Below are 16,132 nucleotides of genomic sequence, written 5' to 3'. Positions count from 1 at the left end.
AGCCCAGGACAAGGCTGGTTTTTGGGCTGTGAGTGCACATTGCTGGCTCGTCCAGCCTCTCATCCACCAGCACCTTCAAGTCCTTCTTGGAAAGGCATCTCCCATCCTGCCAGCCCACAGCCCTCAAGCCAGGTTGTCAGTGCCAGCAGCAAAGCTCACCAAGGGCAGTAGAAGGAATAAAAAGAATTTTGCCTGGAAAAATGGAGTCTTTTTGGTTTTCTGAGGCATTGGGTAGCTGTGACCTGCAGGACAAATGTGAGGCTGGTGACTCTTGGTGCGCAGGGATCATGTGATGGGGCACTGGCATATGGACAAGGCTGGAGACAGGTCAGCATGGAGATGACTTGTAGGGCTCTTTCTCCTGGCAAAGGCTCTGGAGCAAGGCCTTTAGTGTCCTGTATTTAACAAATGCAATTTCAAGCCATGAGAATGATAAAAACCTCGTATTGCTTGAATATCGGAACTTTAGGAAAGGAAAACAAAATTCTTGATGCAAAAAAAGACCCTCCTTGTTGTGCCAGAGCCTGGCTCTCTCCTTGGGCACGTCCCAGCCTTGTCCCTGGGGCTCTGTCAGTAATTTGCTCACAGCTCTTTACAGGCATCACCAGAACAAACCATATTTTTCAGGAAGGTGCTTTAAGTGTCGGGGAAAGGGGGATTGGTGTGTGTGTAAGAAATCCCAGCACAAGACATGGCGATGCTTCCATTTTATTGGGGGTTTGAGCGGGTGAGGGGACAGCTTTGTGCTCTCATCTCTGGAACGGCTGCGCCTCAGTTCAGAGAGGAGCTGGCGCGGGGAGTTCGGCACATTCCTCTGTTCTTGATGCGCACGTGGCTGCTTCTTTGCCTGGAAGAGAGGATAAAATTGCTGGGGGGCTGCCTTCAGGTCCCTGAGACACAGCAGAGCCTGGCTCAGAGGACAAAAGCAAAAATAAAAACGGAAAATACTGCTTAAATCATCATCTAAGTGTTATTCACAGCAATCAAGGCCACATATTCTTGACAGGGAGTTCAGGGTTACCATGGACATGTGTTAATTAATTCCAATGAGCTCAAGAGTGCTTTCTGACACCTCCTGGCAGGATAATTCACCTCTGTGCTGCAGGACAGCACTGAGACACCTCTAATGCCTGTCTGACTGCAGACAATAAAGGTTATGAATTTGTTTTGTAGGTTTTTAGAGACAAAAGCCTGCAACTGTGTCTCACTTGGGTTCAGCCTGCTCCCAGCCTCCCCTTCTGATTGCTTCTGCAGCAAAAGTGAGAGAAATATTAAAAAGGCACCTTTAAAAAACTATTTTCTTTTTTTTTTGTACAGTAGTGGACCTGATTACTCTGAATTGTTCCATTTTCACGCGGAATCATGATGTTCTCCTCTTTGGAAAGACAGATCCATTTCTCAGGTGCGTAGGGAAATGCTGGTAAAGTGATTTGCGTTTTGCAAAAAGCGTTTTGCATGCTGGTCACAGTGAAGTGACCAAAGGTGACAGGTGAGACGCTGCTGCCGCAGGGACCTGCCAGATGCTCTCTGTAGTTATTCCCAGACTCCTTGCAGGCTTCCAGCTCTTGTCAGACCAGTTGCACACACAAAACTGCAAATGGCACTTCATCCTGCCTCTCGGCTGACTTTTCCCCATGGACCAAGGCTTTATAGACGAGGACGCCCCATTTATCTCTGCCCCAAGACATTTGGCACCAGGCAGCTTCAAAGTCCTGGTGCCCAGCCCAGATGGCCCTGGCCAGGAGACCAAATGGCTGTTCCTAACCTCAGAATTCCTTCACTTGGGAACAGAACAGGGGAGCTGCAAGGCTCGGGGCTCTGACCCACAGGAGCAGCTGCTTGGAGCTTGCACAAATGGGAATTCTAAGAGCTCTGGGAATGCAGCGCCTGTCAACACAAGGTGGGTGCAGCACCGTCTTCTCATCCATCCCATCTGTCCTCTGACTCCTGGCCAGCTCTGAACACACCACCAGCTCAGTCTTTCTCTTTTTGGTACCCCAGTTTCCCTTCTTGTGACCATTGGATTCTCCCATCCCTCCGAAGCTGCTCTCTGTGCTGGGGAGATGCAGCATCCTGGATACCACTTCGCACAGCTGACCGTGGAGCCTTTCTCGCTCACTTTACCCCGCTCTTGGTCTGTGGCCAAAGCCCTAATAATGTTGTGTCTGATGAACCTCCCACCCCCATCTGTTGCACAATACAGGGACAGCTGGTGCTGGGCTGCTGGCTTCCAGCAGGGTCATTACCACCCTGCCAGGCCGTGCCGGGTCATTAACTGTGGTGCCTTTGCTGAGGAGAACCCACTCAGCCTCCCTCTGCCTGACTGCATCATACTCAGCCTTGAAAGGTAAACCAGCATTTGAACAGGCCAGCAGCAGAATATGTGGCAGCAGCCTGGGTTAATGAAGCAAAAAGGGGACAACCCAACTGACAATATTTATCCAGGCTCATTTTTTTTCTGGTGATCTGGATTCTGTTCCTTGTTCCTGCAGAGTTAGCAGGGAGGCGATGCTCCTGAAAGCAGAATTTGGCTCCACAAGCCCACTCATCCAGAGACAGAAAAGCTGGACTTTGAACTTCACAAATGTCTCTGCTGATGGCAGATGGGCCTGTGAGCCTGATCACCAAAAATCCCTGCCTACACCATGTGAAGTCAAGGGTGAAGCTCCCTTAGCCCTGCAGACTGGGACATCTGGCTCCAGATAAGACTCAATCTTCCCGACAGAGATTTTTGAACCACTTAATAGCATTGAGTTGGAAGTAATTCCTTCACTTGTCTGACACAGAGTGCTTCCAATGTATAAATATACTTTAAATTACCTAGGGCCCAAGCCATATGAAATGCATCGAGTCTTGTCAGAGACACCCTTAGCATTTGGACCTGGCTTTCTGCTAGAACAGAGCAATCTGGCACCAGCACAGATTAAATATAAAGCTCATTCTTAAAAATACCCAGAGCAAATTGTATCCTTTCATATGCAGAGAAGACAGAAAGCAGAGCTCAGCTATAAATTCCTGGGGTGAAAAAACATAGTTTTTTCCTCAGCCACCACATATCTGAGGTCATCTGGAAAAATATCCTTCAGCCCGTGTGCTAGATCTGGGCAGACTTCGAGGACTTTGCCATTTGTCTGAGATCCTGGATGCCCGCCAGCTCTCACTGCTGCTTGGCAGCTGCAGGTACGGGGAGGTTTTGCTTGTGGGCAGCATGTGTGCTGCGAGCCACACACAATGGGCCCATTCCTCAGCTGGAGGCCACATGCTCAGAGCAGCGGGCGCAGCATCTGTGCGGGAGGCCAGATCCGTGCCAGATGTGCTGGGCTCACTGCCCACGCTCCACCCAGCTGCATGCAAGCAGCTTTCTTTCTAGGAAATCCCAGCTATGTGTAGTGGCCCTCATCTGTGTGGCATTTAGACTTGCAGCAGGTCCAGATACTCACAGGTTGTGAAGGCACAACAGGCACTCGTTGCTGTACAGGACGTCATCGGTGCCACAGACGGGGTCAAATTCCCTTGTACACCCTCTTCTTAGGTTGAAATTCTCACAAGCTGCCTGGAGACACAAAAGGGTGATTTTGAAAATGTGAAACCTGTTCTCAATTTACCAAAGGAGCTTTGTTTTCACAGAGAGGTGCACGTTTTGTCTGTCTTGATAACCCATCCTCAGAGCTCCGCTGTGAGCTCTCAGAAACACTGGGACCGTCTACCACCACGTGCCTTGGCCAGCTGAACTCCACCTGGCACTGCTGCACACCCTTAGGAGTAACAGTAGAGAGTAAATAGTGCTCCATGGGCACTGGCTGAGCATGTTCTTCCCAGTTTTTATGCCACAGCAATACCTGTCCTCACACTTGCAAGCCAGAGACTAAGGGGATTTCTGACCTTCTTGGCAGGTAACAGCAATATTTAGCTTTTTAGGAACTTTTTCTTCACTCTTTGGGGGAAATGCAGTGGAAACCCAGCACCATCACTGGGGTTTTGCTGTGGCACAGCTGGAGGAAGGGGGTTTCCAGGCACTGGTGTTTTTGGGCTGCCAGCGCACTCTACTCCACTGTATTTAGCAATGGTGTCTCCTTCTGTACAGGTTAGTGCTGTCTCACTTGTGTCACACAAAACAGGAGACTTCACCTCTGTTCCTGGAGCTGCATCCATCTCGGCGTTTCCTAGAGAAAGAGGAGAGAGAAAGAGATAGAGAGAGAAGACACCTTAGCACCCATCACTCGGGCTGGTTTCAAGGGGAACAGAATAAAGACAGTTTAGGCTGAAGACTGTATGTCTTCACACAAACACCTTCGTCCCAGAAAACAATTTCTTTCCTTGGATCTCCCACATTTCTCAGCTGGACCCCTCCCTGCTGGGTCATCCTCTTTCCCCTGGCAGAAACACTGTAATGGTGCAAGGCCCTGCCAAGGCAAAATGCATTTCTAGAGACGTCACCTGCCAGCTGTCAGGGAGCAAAGGCGGCTTTTGTCATGTCTTACCACGTGTCCATGAGTAACTGAGAAACTCCTGCTGACACTGGGCAGGTGCTGGAGTAAATCCAGGGCAATTTTTCTACTGTTCCTCGGTTTGTACCGCAAGCAAGCAGAGCAAAAGGTGAATTGCTGAAGGTCTCTACTAGAAGGAGACCCTGAGGTCTCATATCAAAGCTGGTGGGATCAAGCCATGATTTTGATGGGCTTGCCCATGGAGAAGCTGGCCCTGAGCTGGCAGCTGGGATCACATGGGTGGAACATGTGATGGGTGTGTTTTGAAAAACAACCTGAATGTTTTTTGGCAAAAGGCGGAACTGAGAAGAAGATCCTGGGTTGCTTTTAAATCCAGAAGTCATCTACATGGAGGATTTATACTACATCTCTGTTAACAACCAGCACGGCCCAGGAGCAGTGAAACGTTTTGGTGCTGAGGAGCTGGTAGCCGCACCATTTAATATTACAAGGATTTTATTCTGGACTAGCACAGGTCCAGACCCAGGAGCTGCAGCTCACTATGTGCTCAATTCACCTGAAATGAGCCCAGATTTTGTGCTCAGACAGCGCTGCAATGGCAGCCTCTGTGCAGTAAACAGGATGACAGAGGACCTGCTTCAGAAGCACCCTCCTGTTTGGAATGAGCCCACTAAAGCAGGACCTGAGGAGCAGCAACAGCTCATGTTCTCATCCCTCTGCACCATATGGGATTTTGAAAACACAGTTGGCTTAAACATTGGCTTTGGTAGTGAGAGCTGCATTTTCCCTTGCATAGATTCATTTCCTGTCTTCTTGGATTTGCTTTTTAAAAACCAGAATAGCACCTATTCACTCTGAAAGGATCACACTGTCCTAGAAATCACCAGTTACAGGACAAATCCTACCCCTGAAGAAAGAGCGTCAGCCTAGCAGGTCTGTTCATTTTTGGGAGCAGGTGCACCCTTTCAAAGCCTTTGTTTTAGGTTTGCTCACAGGCAAGCACAGGTTTAATGCACATTGGCCATTGGAGCATTCCCTGCCCAGGGCCACAGCAAGGTCCCAGCACCAGCTGGTCTCTTCCCACACTCACCTTCCCATGTGGCAGACCCAGGAGCTTTAGCAAGGAGAGGAAATGTTGCACTAAGCAAAATGTTGGACTCACCTTGGTAGAAGCAGAGCGCCAGGGAGAGGAGCAGGAAGACACCAGCTACCTTCATGGTCAAGGTGATGTTTTATTGAGCACAGCAGAGAGAAACCGGGACACTCCTCAGTGTCTCAGAGATCCTGTCTCTGGCAGTCTGCTGGGACATTTATACCTTTCCCCATTCTTGGCATCACACCACCCAGCCAGCTCCACCCTGCAGTCCTGTGGTGACAACATTCAAAGTACAGGGACAACACCAGGTGGCAACTGGCTCATTGGTGGGCGCAAGGATGAAAGCCTCTCCCAAGCCAATGGAGGTAACAATCCTTATCTCCAGCGAGGACTGGGGCCCTGTCCCAGGTGTGGGGGACAGCTCTGGGTCTGCACTCCAAGCAGTGATAGAGCAACTTTGTACAAGGAAGCAAGATTGGAGAAATGGGCAGGACAGCAGGGGAAATACAGTTAGCAGCAGGGTGGCTTTGATTAATGACCCTGCTGCTGCCGCTCTCAGGGTGCAGCTGTCTGGTGAAGCCACCTCTGGGTGAAGATGGCTTTGATCCACACACACCTTTCCAGATGCGATCCACAGAGCAGAGCTGGGCTGTTGCAGCTCCCCTTCCCTCCCTGGGCAGGCAGGAATGGGAGCAAGGATTGCTCCTGGAGAGCAGAGCTTGGCTGTGCCTTGGGCTCGCTCGTGGCTGCATATTCAGTGCTGCTATTTTGACTGCGCATCTCTGATTGCAGACAGCAGCCGAAATGAGCCGCTGGGTCGGACGCTGCTCCCTTCCCCTCTCCCTGCCCGCAGTTGGGAGTAAACCCTGGGGATTTCCTGCAGTTACACCACCAATGGTGCATTGCAGAGAGTGGATCAGTCCCTTGGGGATTAGAAGGATTAATTAATGTTTCTAAAGCACTTTGATATCTCAGCCATAAATCACTGGAGAAGTGCAAAGCAAATTATTACTAATGGGGGCTTATGACTCAAAGACAGATTTTTAATTAGCTGAACAGGAAAAAGTCAATGCCAAGAGCAATTCAAGGAGCTGTTTGAGAGGGAGAAATCTCAGCTGCTCCACTGTCCAAGGTATACCCCATTCCCAACGTGCCTCTGGAGGGTGCTTTCTCCTGCCGTAAACAGCTCTTGTGATTTTGTTTCAGTGGTTATGGGGAGACTCCTCCTTCTTGACTGGGTTTGCCTCTGCTCTTCCTGGGCTGACCTGCAACATGAGGCAGCAAGAACTGCACCTAGTGGCATCTGTTATTTTAGTAACTCAGAGAGTAAAGCTGGCTTTGGGTATGACCTGCTCAGCAGCTCTCAGGAGGTGGGCTGGGTGTTAGTGGACCTTTGAGCACAGACAACAATCCTTTAGCGTCCCTGGGACAGTGGTTCAGGTGGTGTTATCACCCTCTGAGGAGCAAGGGAGGGAGGGATGATCATTTTTTATAGCTGAAAGAGGTTCGTCTCAGACCAACACTGTCCCCTGTTACTTTCCAGGTCTACAGTGTGAGTAGAACCTCTAAGTGCCAATAGGTGTTTTGGGCTCACTTCCCAAAGCTGGAAGGGGACTCAGCAAGGGCATTGGTGGTCACACACCAGGGCAGCTGGGGAGAAGATTTTCCTCTTCCATCTAACACATGTAAATAGAGCAGTGCTGAAAAGAGTTCATCTGATTATCCATGTTTGGGATGTGACCACTCCTGGTAAAACACATTTTTCAGTTTAGAGATCCTTGCTGTAGCCAGGAAATGTGATAGTTTGGATTGTCCAGCAACAGAAAAGTTTTTCCTCAGATTCCTTGGCATCCAGGCACATTTCCAAACTTGAGCTTGATGGGTAAATCCTCAGTGTTTATGCTCTGCAGGTGGCAACTCTGTTGGCTACTGGGGCATTTCAAGTGTGTGTAACGCCATGGTTTTCTCCTTCCTCCGGAAGTCAGAGGCATTAAAGCACAGGCAGGCTGCTGACCTTCCCCTGCCTCCTGGACACTTCTCTCTTCATCCTCTTACTGCTTAGGCTCCTGATAGCTTTGCACTGGCTGATTTTCATGTTCCCAACTGCTCCCAGAGCTGGATGAGATTAAGTACTTCGCTGCTGAAGAAGGTTGAAGAAACTCCAGATTATGCAGTGCAATGGACTGAATTTAATTATTCCACAACAAATTGAGCCAAACCAACAGACTCAAGGGCAGTTGCCTCTGCCAAAAGAAGATTCCAGCACAGGCTGCAGCTGAACAGCAGGCACACTTGGGTTTTAATGCAGTTTCTCTGTTAGCAAATGCTCTTCCTTTCCAAGCATCTCCACTGACAGCTGTGTCTTTATGAGACGCCTTCAAAACCAGGGATTTCAGGGCTCCTCTCTCCTGATTGACAACAATTCAATATCCTTCAGGAAAATCAAACAGAAATGCTTGGGGCTCATTTGACTGGGGAGGAATGAAAAAGAGCTGCGAACTGCTACTGCACTGGGTGCTCCTGGTACCGTTGTCGTCAGTGTGGGCTTTCTCAGGATGTGTCACCTTGTCAGAGCAGCGTGTTCCTCCAAACACATCAGCTGGAGGAGTAGAGAGAAATGAGTCAGGCGGCTCTGCCAGCCGTGCTGTGTGACTTGCTGAGCCTGTCATGGAGAAATGGAGGGGACAGGCGGGTCCCAAAGCAGGTGCTGGCATGGGATGGCGTCCCCTTGGCTGCCTTGTTGGGTGGTGGCCACCACACATGGTGTAGGACACAAGATCTCTGCAGCTGCTGGTGGTGTCTTCTCCTGGCTGCTGGAAGCAGGTGGAGAGGGAATTGATGCTACATGAGGAATGTGAGGAAGGGGCAGTGGGTAAGGAGACAAGTTGAACTGCCAGGTCTGCCTCCAGGTAGACCAGCAGGAAAAGGTGATTCTCCTTCTGCAGGATAAATTTCTGCATCATCTTTTGGCCAAATCTGAGTGCTTTCAAGTTACATTCCTTTCAGCACTAAAGTGTTACAAAGGAATTAAAAATTACATTGCAGGGGAATTAAAAATCTGGAAAGCTACCTATTTCCCTGTGATGGTCCCTTCATGACAGGCTGGAGGATCACTTGCTGTAACCAGGGCTGGATATTGTTTTTTTGTGGAGACTTGATGTACAAAAAGAAAGGCACCAGTGCCCCCAGGAAACTGCAACAGAGTCACCAGTCAAAAGCATTCAAAGATTACAAACCAGACCCAGATGATCATGAGTCACAACTTAGAAGCCACAAATGGTTCTTAAGCCTCTTCCAAATAATGGCGTTTCCCAACAAGCCCATTTGGGGTGGTTCACATTTTCCAGCCTTCCCTTGAACCAGAGAGAGAACGGGCTGGAGCAGCAGCAGAGCTCCTTGTGCAGTCCCAACCCCTTTCACCAAGGAATGACTGTATGGCCAGGACCTGCACCATGACCCTGTGCTGGTGGCATCCCTGAGCCTTGGTCCCTTGGTGGAGGCTGTGGGGCTCTTCCTTGGGATTCATGAAGGGCAGGCACCAGAGGCTCCTCAGGGCTCAGGATCTCAGCAAGGCAGGTGGGAACTTTGCTCCTGCCCTGCAATGGGTGGGATGAGTGAAATTTGGAGAAAGGCTGATGCAAATGTGAAACCTAGAGGTGTCACAAAAAACAGTTCCCAAGATGCTCAAAGCTCTCTTGGGTCCAAAATGCTGCTTGTGTTGGATTAAAAAGCTAAAAATGTCTAAAGCTCTGTTACCTGACAGGCCTGGATCTTGCAGGTGTAGCCAAGACCTTGCCCATGGCATCCAAGGTGGTTTTGAAAGGTACATGAGACAGACCAAGTCCTTTTGCATCAGCAAGGTGAGGGTGGTGTGCAGTGATCAGCTTCTCCTCTGTCCAGGGAATACTGCTCAAACGCTGATTTTTCCTGCAGGAAAAAACTCCAAAACGGTAATTTGGTTGGTAGTGATTTTTGTCTTGGATTCTTTCCCATTAACGCTGAGAAAGCTATTCTGTTGCTCTGGGTGCCTGGAAGATATTGAACATTCTGACAGTTTAGGAAAAGGGATCCTGTGAGTAGCTGCTGAGAAAGCATCACATATTTTCTCCAGCTGCAAGAGAATCTCTGGAGCCCAGGACAGCATATCAATTTGTTTTCTCTTCTGTTCTGGAAATCTTGGACTTGGGACCTCTGGTTTCTGGGGAGGGGGCTGGGCATAGCTAAAGGATAACATTAGCAAATCATCATTTCTACTTTTACTAAAGCTTCTGTTTGTTATCCTTCAGCAAGGGCAGAGTGTCCATGAGAGAGACCTTTGGAAATCTGCAGGCATCGGCAGCTTTGCCTGAGAATGGGTATTGCTGACAGCAGTGTCTAAAGACAAAGACATCACATAAATCATAGCTTGTTGGGTTGTTCAGAAGAGACTGTGCCTGGATGCCAATCAAATGCTTCCTGAGGAGGATGAATGTGCTGGGGACAGGCTGTGTGTTTGTAAGGATTACTGGCTGACATTGGCTGGGGTGGAATTCCCAGCCTGGCGTGGAAGTTCCCAGCCCAGCTCCTGGCCTGTTTGCCTCTGCTCTCCCACTGCTGCAGTGACACCAAACCCCATGGGCTCAGTGCGTGGAAACCTTTCCCACCTACGGCTTACTGGCGGTACATGCCTGCTGGGAACCCCTCTGGACTGTGGTCAGCTCTGGTGACCTCAGGGCTCTTCCCTTTGCAGGTGGGACCCTGGGTCAGTGCAGGGGGTGCCAGCTGCTGGCAAAGACTTTCCTCCCTTGCTCGCCTGATCTCTTGTGCCCCTCTCCTTGGCTCTCTTGCAGGATCTCCATGGGATGTAGAGGCAGTGAGAGCACATGGAGTGGATCCTCCAGGAACTGAAACACGGAGCTCTGCTTTTCTTGCTTTCCCTGGCATTACCGGAGAAAAAAAGATCATTTTTCCCACTCCTACAGAAAATGCCAAAAGCAAAGTATTCCTTCATAAAATTGCTTCTTTATTAAATCCTATCTGCCTCCCGCCTCCACATCCGACTGCCCCTGCGGCAGCCAGAGAGATCCAGGGCAGAGTGATTAAGCGCTGCGGCTGATAATTGGGCAAACATAGATTTCAATCTCCTCCAGAAAATCACTCCCCCTTTCTCCAACTCTAACCAGCACCCTGTGCCCACTCCCTCTTTCACAGAGCTTAACAAGATGGGAAGCATATGGTCCCCATCCTTTCAGGGTCACAGACTCAGGGGGGATAATCTGGTCTAATCTGTCCTTCTGCTCGGCTCAGGCAGCTCTGTCCCTGCTCCCAAGGACCACATGTCCCTTGCCCAGGGCTGGATCTTGCTCTGAAGAGTGTGTGAGGTAACTTAAATGAGCCACTCTTGATAGGGATCCTGGATCTCTAGTGCCTGGTCCTATTTGGATGAAAGATCCTTTCTGCCTGCAGTTCTTGTCCATTGAGAAGGGAAACTGTGGCTGTCCCATCCATGGAAGTGTTCATGGCCAGGTTGGACAGGGTTTGGAGTAGCCTGGTCTAGTGGAAGGTGTCCCTGCCCATGGCAGGGGGGTGGACTGGATGGTCTTTAGGGCCCCTTCCAACTCAAATCGTTCTGCGATTCTCTGACCGTTGCCTTTTCCCTCAGGTGAGTTTCAAGTGATGATATCTGAGAACCGGCTCTTTAGAAAGTTGGCTGAAGTCCAGGTGAGCTCTGGATGCATTGTCCTGGCTGCAGAGCTGGCGTGAGGAGGTGAAGGATTGGCAGGGCATGGCGAGAAGGCAGAGCCAGAGTCCTCCTGGATCTAAACATCAAAAGAATGGCAGATGGCAGAGACAAGCTGCAGGAAGGGTTATCCCAATGGGATAGTAGGAAAAAAACAAAAAGACTGTGGAGTCTCCATCCTTGCAGAGGTTCATAACGTGGCTGAACAAACTGATATTTGCCACAGAAACTGTCAGAAACCAGCAGAGAAGCAACAGCCCCTCCGTGGTCCTTGGCTAACCCAATGTCTCCAGGACTAGGAGATTTTTTTAGTAGAGGTCTGAAATGCAGGATATTTTCACTTTTTTCCCTAATTTCTTGAAAACAATTTGTCAAAGTTTTTGTCAAGCTTTTGTAATATTTTCCATCCCTTTGTAAGCCAGTTGATCAACAAAACCAAATATACTGCAAATGACTTTCATCACAACCCCAGAAATATTTGGCATTTCTAGCTGCTCCTGTGAGTTCCGCTGGCAGCACTAATGGCTATTGATACATGATTTGCTCCCAGAACTGGCCCAGAAATAGGAAAAAGAGTATTATACTTCTGATTTCAACGAAATATATGGCTAGAGGATGCTGAAACTCTTTGGTCCGTCTCACTGTGTGATTTTGGACAAATAAAGGAGATGAGGTTTTTCCAGTAGAGAGCTCTCGGCCTGCTTAGCTCCATAGGAAAAAAATGCCTATTAAAAATAATTAGAAAGGTGAGGATACGAAGAGAAAATGAATGGAAATAATGAAATAAGGCTTTAATTTCTGATAACATTTCTTCTTCTTGTGATCTATAGGAAGATTTTAAAATGACCAGTGGGCTTTTTCACAGACTGACAGAAAAGAGATTTTGGGAGGAAAGAGAAAACAAGTAGCAGACATGAGCTGGAGCTAGGGATAACATTGCTGGACTCTGATTCTGAGCATAATGCTCAGCAGAGATGGGAAACACCGAGCTTGTTTCCAGAGATGGTTTTTCCTTAGAGCCGTGCTATTACAAGGTGCTGTGAGATCCACATTATTTCAGCAGTCCATTCATAAATGTGCACTTCATTCTTGGCCAGCTCTTTCCCAACCAGCATCTCGTGCTACTGCTGGTTGCTTTAGCCTCAACAAAAGTGTGCTTGTTAATCGCTGGTATCCGCTCCTCGCTTGGGAAAATCAACACTTCCTGACCCCATCTGTGCGTCAGCATGTTGTACACCTGTCCGAGTACAATCTCCCCAAAGCTGATAAATGATGGCCAAACATTGCTGATAAACTTTAGCTAACAGCTATTGACCCCTGGGTCGGGCTGAGATTAGATACAGCCCAATTAACACTTGCTCCTTCTCCTAATGACTCCTCAGGCTCAGAGGCAGAGGCTGAAGTTTTCCTGCAGCTAAAACAGGGGCACTGGGATATTTGGATGGCTGATGGCTGAGGTTTATTGTCCCCACAAAACTGCTGTGTTTTGAGTGCCAAGAGCTGCTCCCAGGACACAGATAGAGGATGTTGAGGGGAGGATGCTGGGTATAAGAGCATCAGCACCTGCAGCCCTGCCATGAAAAGCGACACTGCGGGAATTGTTGGCAGTTCTCTGTGCTTTCAGCCTCGGTCAATGGCCTTGATTAAAGAAGGAGTTTGTCTTTGATTTAGGGAGCCTTTGAACATAGTGGCTAAACATTTCTTTTCCATCAAGGGTTCCCTTTGATTTCTGCATGTAGTCAGCTCCCTACATCCCTCGGTGAGTTTTGCACTTGAATTGCTTCCCTAATAAATGGGACATTATTTTTGATGCCTTGTACATTTCCAGCCTGGCTGTGAAAGCGAGGTGCTTTGCAGTGAAGACACTGTCTTCAGCCCATCAGGGATATGAGAAGCAGTCCTTTTGCTCTGGGAACAGAGATGAAAAAATCCCGTGCTGAACCTCCCTTTCCCCAAGCAGCTTTTAAATTGGGTTTTCTCCTTCTACATGAGGAATTGGCTGCCAAAGCCCATGGCTGCTGCCTGCAGTATGCTTTTCCTTCTTATCCTTATTCATCCCTGCCAAGATCCTCTTTTCTTCATTCCTCCCCCTTTTCTGAGCTTCTGGAAGCCCCTGGCTCACAGTTTCAAGCCCCACTTACCAAGAAACTTGGTTTTCCAGTTTAAAAACAGCCGAGGTTCTCATGTTATGCTGCAGTTTCTGTAGGAAATACTCGGGGATGTTGCATCTTGTATTTTTCCCTCTGTGTATTTTGGAAGAAGGAATCCATCCTGCTTCCAAGCTCAAGGCAGCCTCGCAGTGCCTGCACTTGGGGCATCTCTCTTCCAGTGCTGAGGGGTTTGCCAGGAGCAGATGGTGAGGGGTGTGCTGGAGGCAGTTGATGCTGCTGCATCTGCCTGTTTAGCTGAGGCATCCCTGAGCTTTGTGCTTTGCTGTTCCTCTGCTCAGGATGAACTGCAGGGCTGCTGGTGGCCAGGTCCTGCTCTCCCTAAGGATCCTCCAGGATTACATGGAGGGTGATCAGACACTCCTGGCAAGGGGCTGGACAGCCCTGAGTGCAGCTCCCTGTGGAGCATGGGAGGGAGGGGGCACAAGTGCCCTTGTCCCTGAGCCCAAATACCTCTCTGTGTGCTGTCACCCTTGCCGTGTCAGCCTCTTGACCAGCTGGGGCCTCAGACCCAGAGACCTGTCCCTGGTCATCTCCATCAAGGTGCCGACATCGATCAGGCACAAATGCAGCTGACACAAGTGCCTTTTACTCCAGGAACTGCAGTTCCACCTGCTGGGTCTCATTTTTGCCTTTTGTGCCCTGCTGACATTCATGTCCTTTCACTGGATCTGGCATTTCAGTGATTAGGAGCAGCCTTTGTCACTGGATCCGGGCTCTGCCATTCCCAGGATCCTATAAATTCAGCTTTCAGCCATACAGAGCCCTGGGAGCCTTATGGATGTGGAACAAAGATGCATAAATGATAATTAAAACCTCTACAGAAACATTCAGTTATGGCCAGAAGCATAAGTCATAAATAATTATCACGATGGCCAGCTTTGCATTATGATGATGTATTATTATTACTAGAACTAATGTTATGAGACTGAGAAAATCAGCACTGGACTGAGGAAGTAAAACACTTGGAGGAGGTCTCTGGGCTCTTCCTGAGAACAGGGCAATGGACTAAATGACCCTGTGCTTTCAGGGATATTGCTTTTATGCTGTTCCATTATATCAATATTTAAATGGGGCATTAAAACATTGATGACACATAAGAGCTTTACTGCCTGTGCATTATTGGGATGTAGGTCTTACTCTGTCTGGAGCTTCAGGGTTGCCCACACACGTGGACCCAAGGAGCCTGTGGTGTTTTACCACATTAATGCACTTAACATCACCTCTTTGTTTTCCCTGATGAAAAGCATGGGAAGCACTTTCAAACAAAATTGTTGTCTGACATCCCTCAGATTTCCAATGGTGAGTGTGGCCCCCCAGTCAGGGCCCTGGAGGGAGCCAGGAACCAGGTGAGAGACCCCCTGCTCTCCTTCACAGCCGGGCTCGGCCTCACTGACACCAGGGTCTCCCAGAGAGCCCTTCCCACAGCCCCAGCACCACCGGCGAGGGTAACCTCGTGCCAGGTGTCACAGCATCTCCCTGTTATCACCCCAGTTCCCAGGAGCTGGGAGTACATGAGGAGCTCTGCTCCTGCTTTAGCCCATTCTCTCTCTTGGGTTCAGAAGGCGGCTGGAAAATGGGAACCACTCCAAACGGGCCTGGTAAGTGACACTATTTTGGAGAGGCTTAAGAACCATTTGTGGTTTCTAAGCTGTGATTCATGATCATCTGGGTCTGGTTTGTGATCTTTGAATGCTTTTGACTGGTGACTCTGTTGCAATTTCCCGGGGGCACTGGTGGAGCTTGTTGCTTCTTGCCACTCTCCGGACTTCAAAACACTCAAGGCTCTGACAAAAGTAAATCCTAGCTCTCTTCTGAGGGCTCAGGCAGCTTTCTGCCACGCAGACCCCACCCTGGCTGGAGAGGAATTGCAGGCACCAACCTCAGTGTGTCCCACGATCCCTTCCTATCCTATTTTCCATTTTGCTTGGTGGCTGCTGCACACAGCATCCTCCTCTTGGGAAGAGCCCACAGCCCCCAGCTGCTGCTGCTTGGCCCCTCCATGGACAGGAGCCCCTGGTGAACCCATCCCATTTGTCCAGTACTTCACTCACAGGTGGCACAGCAGGGAGAGGGCACTGATGGGCCAGCATTGGAATTGGGAAGCTCCAGCTCCCACTGAGCCGTGTAGAGCCCCTTGCCTGGTTCTGTAGGAAATATTCAGACAGAGGTCCCTAGTTCCTACTTGGGGATTATGTATGGACTGGTGAATTCAGCAAGTCATAGGACCAGAGGCTGAAAGGAGCCTCTGGCACAGTGGGGGAGGCTTGTCTCTCGAGGGACATGTGCTTAGGATGTGGGTCACGTTTCCACTTCTTAGAGAAGAAATTTGAATAAAAGATTCAGTGCTCCCCCCACCTCCGGAAGCTGCTAAAGGCTGTTAATGTTAAAAGCCCTCAATTAGGAAGAACACTAAGGATCTACACAGGAAGACAGAAAGCTGCTCTGTAGCTAAAATAACTTCTGTGAGGTGCTGTGATAACAGAGTGAGACCGGAGGATAAATTGCCAGAGTGATAGTGCCTTCCTGCCTTCAAGGATGGTCCCTGCTGTGGGAAGGGTTAGGGCTCTGCCAGGGAGTGGGAATATCCCAGTGTGCCGGTAACTGGGACTGATCCTCTTGGCACAACCTCCTTGCACAGCAGGGTCAGGCTGTCAGGAGCAAATCCTACAGAGAAGGCAAACTAAATGGAACTTCAGCA

General features: G+C 49.3%; 1 protein-coding gene across 1 annotated transcript; it reads right to left on the bottom strand.

Moving 5' to 3' along the window:
* Window positions 1-692: 692 nt before the first annotated feature.
* Window positions 693-5,749, bottom strand: LOC108445154 (pancreatic secretory trypsin inhibitor-like). The gene is made up of 4 exons (XM_017728068.1): window positions 5,611-5,749; window positions 4,129-4,163; window positions 3,441-3,553; window positions 693-847 (listed from the first exon to the last, which is right to left on the bottom strand). Exons 1-4 carry the CDS (start codon window positions 5,663-5,665, stop codon window positions 772-774), a joined length of 279 nt encoding a protein of 92 aa, XP_017583557.1. The 5' UTR covers window positions 5,666-5,749; the 3' UTR covers window positions 693-771.
* Window positions 5,750-16,132: the final 10,383 nt, after the last annotated feature.

This window comes from Corvus brachyrhynchos, unplaced genomic scaffold, assembly GCF_000691975.1.
Source record: "Corvus brachyrhynchos isolate BGI_N302 unplaced genomic scaffold, ASM69197v1 scaffold21, whole genome shotgun sequence".
NCBI classification, from domain to species: Eukaryota; Metazoa; Chordata; class Aves; order Passeriformes; family Corvidae; genus Corvus; species Corvus brachyrhynchos.
The sequence above is the reverse complement of the archived record's forward strand: the minus strand, read 5'-3'. Positions and strand labels throughout refer to the sequence as shown.

Bases quoted from the DNA above. Each gene is read 5' to 3' on its own strand.
- LOC108445154 (XM_017728068.1), bottom strand. From the start codon at position 5,665: ATGAAGGTAGCTGGTGTCTTCCTGCTCCTCTCCCTGGCGCTCTGCTTC. The intron at 4,164-5,610 runs GTGAGTCCAACA...CTCTTTCTCTAG, and splicing joins GGCGCTCTGCTTCTACCAAG to GAAACGCCGAGATGGATGCA. The intron at 3,554-4,128 runs GTGAAGTCTCCT...TTGTGTCTCCAG, and splicing joins ATGCAGCTCCAGGAACAGAG to GCAGCTTGTGAGAATTTCAA.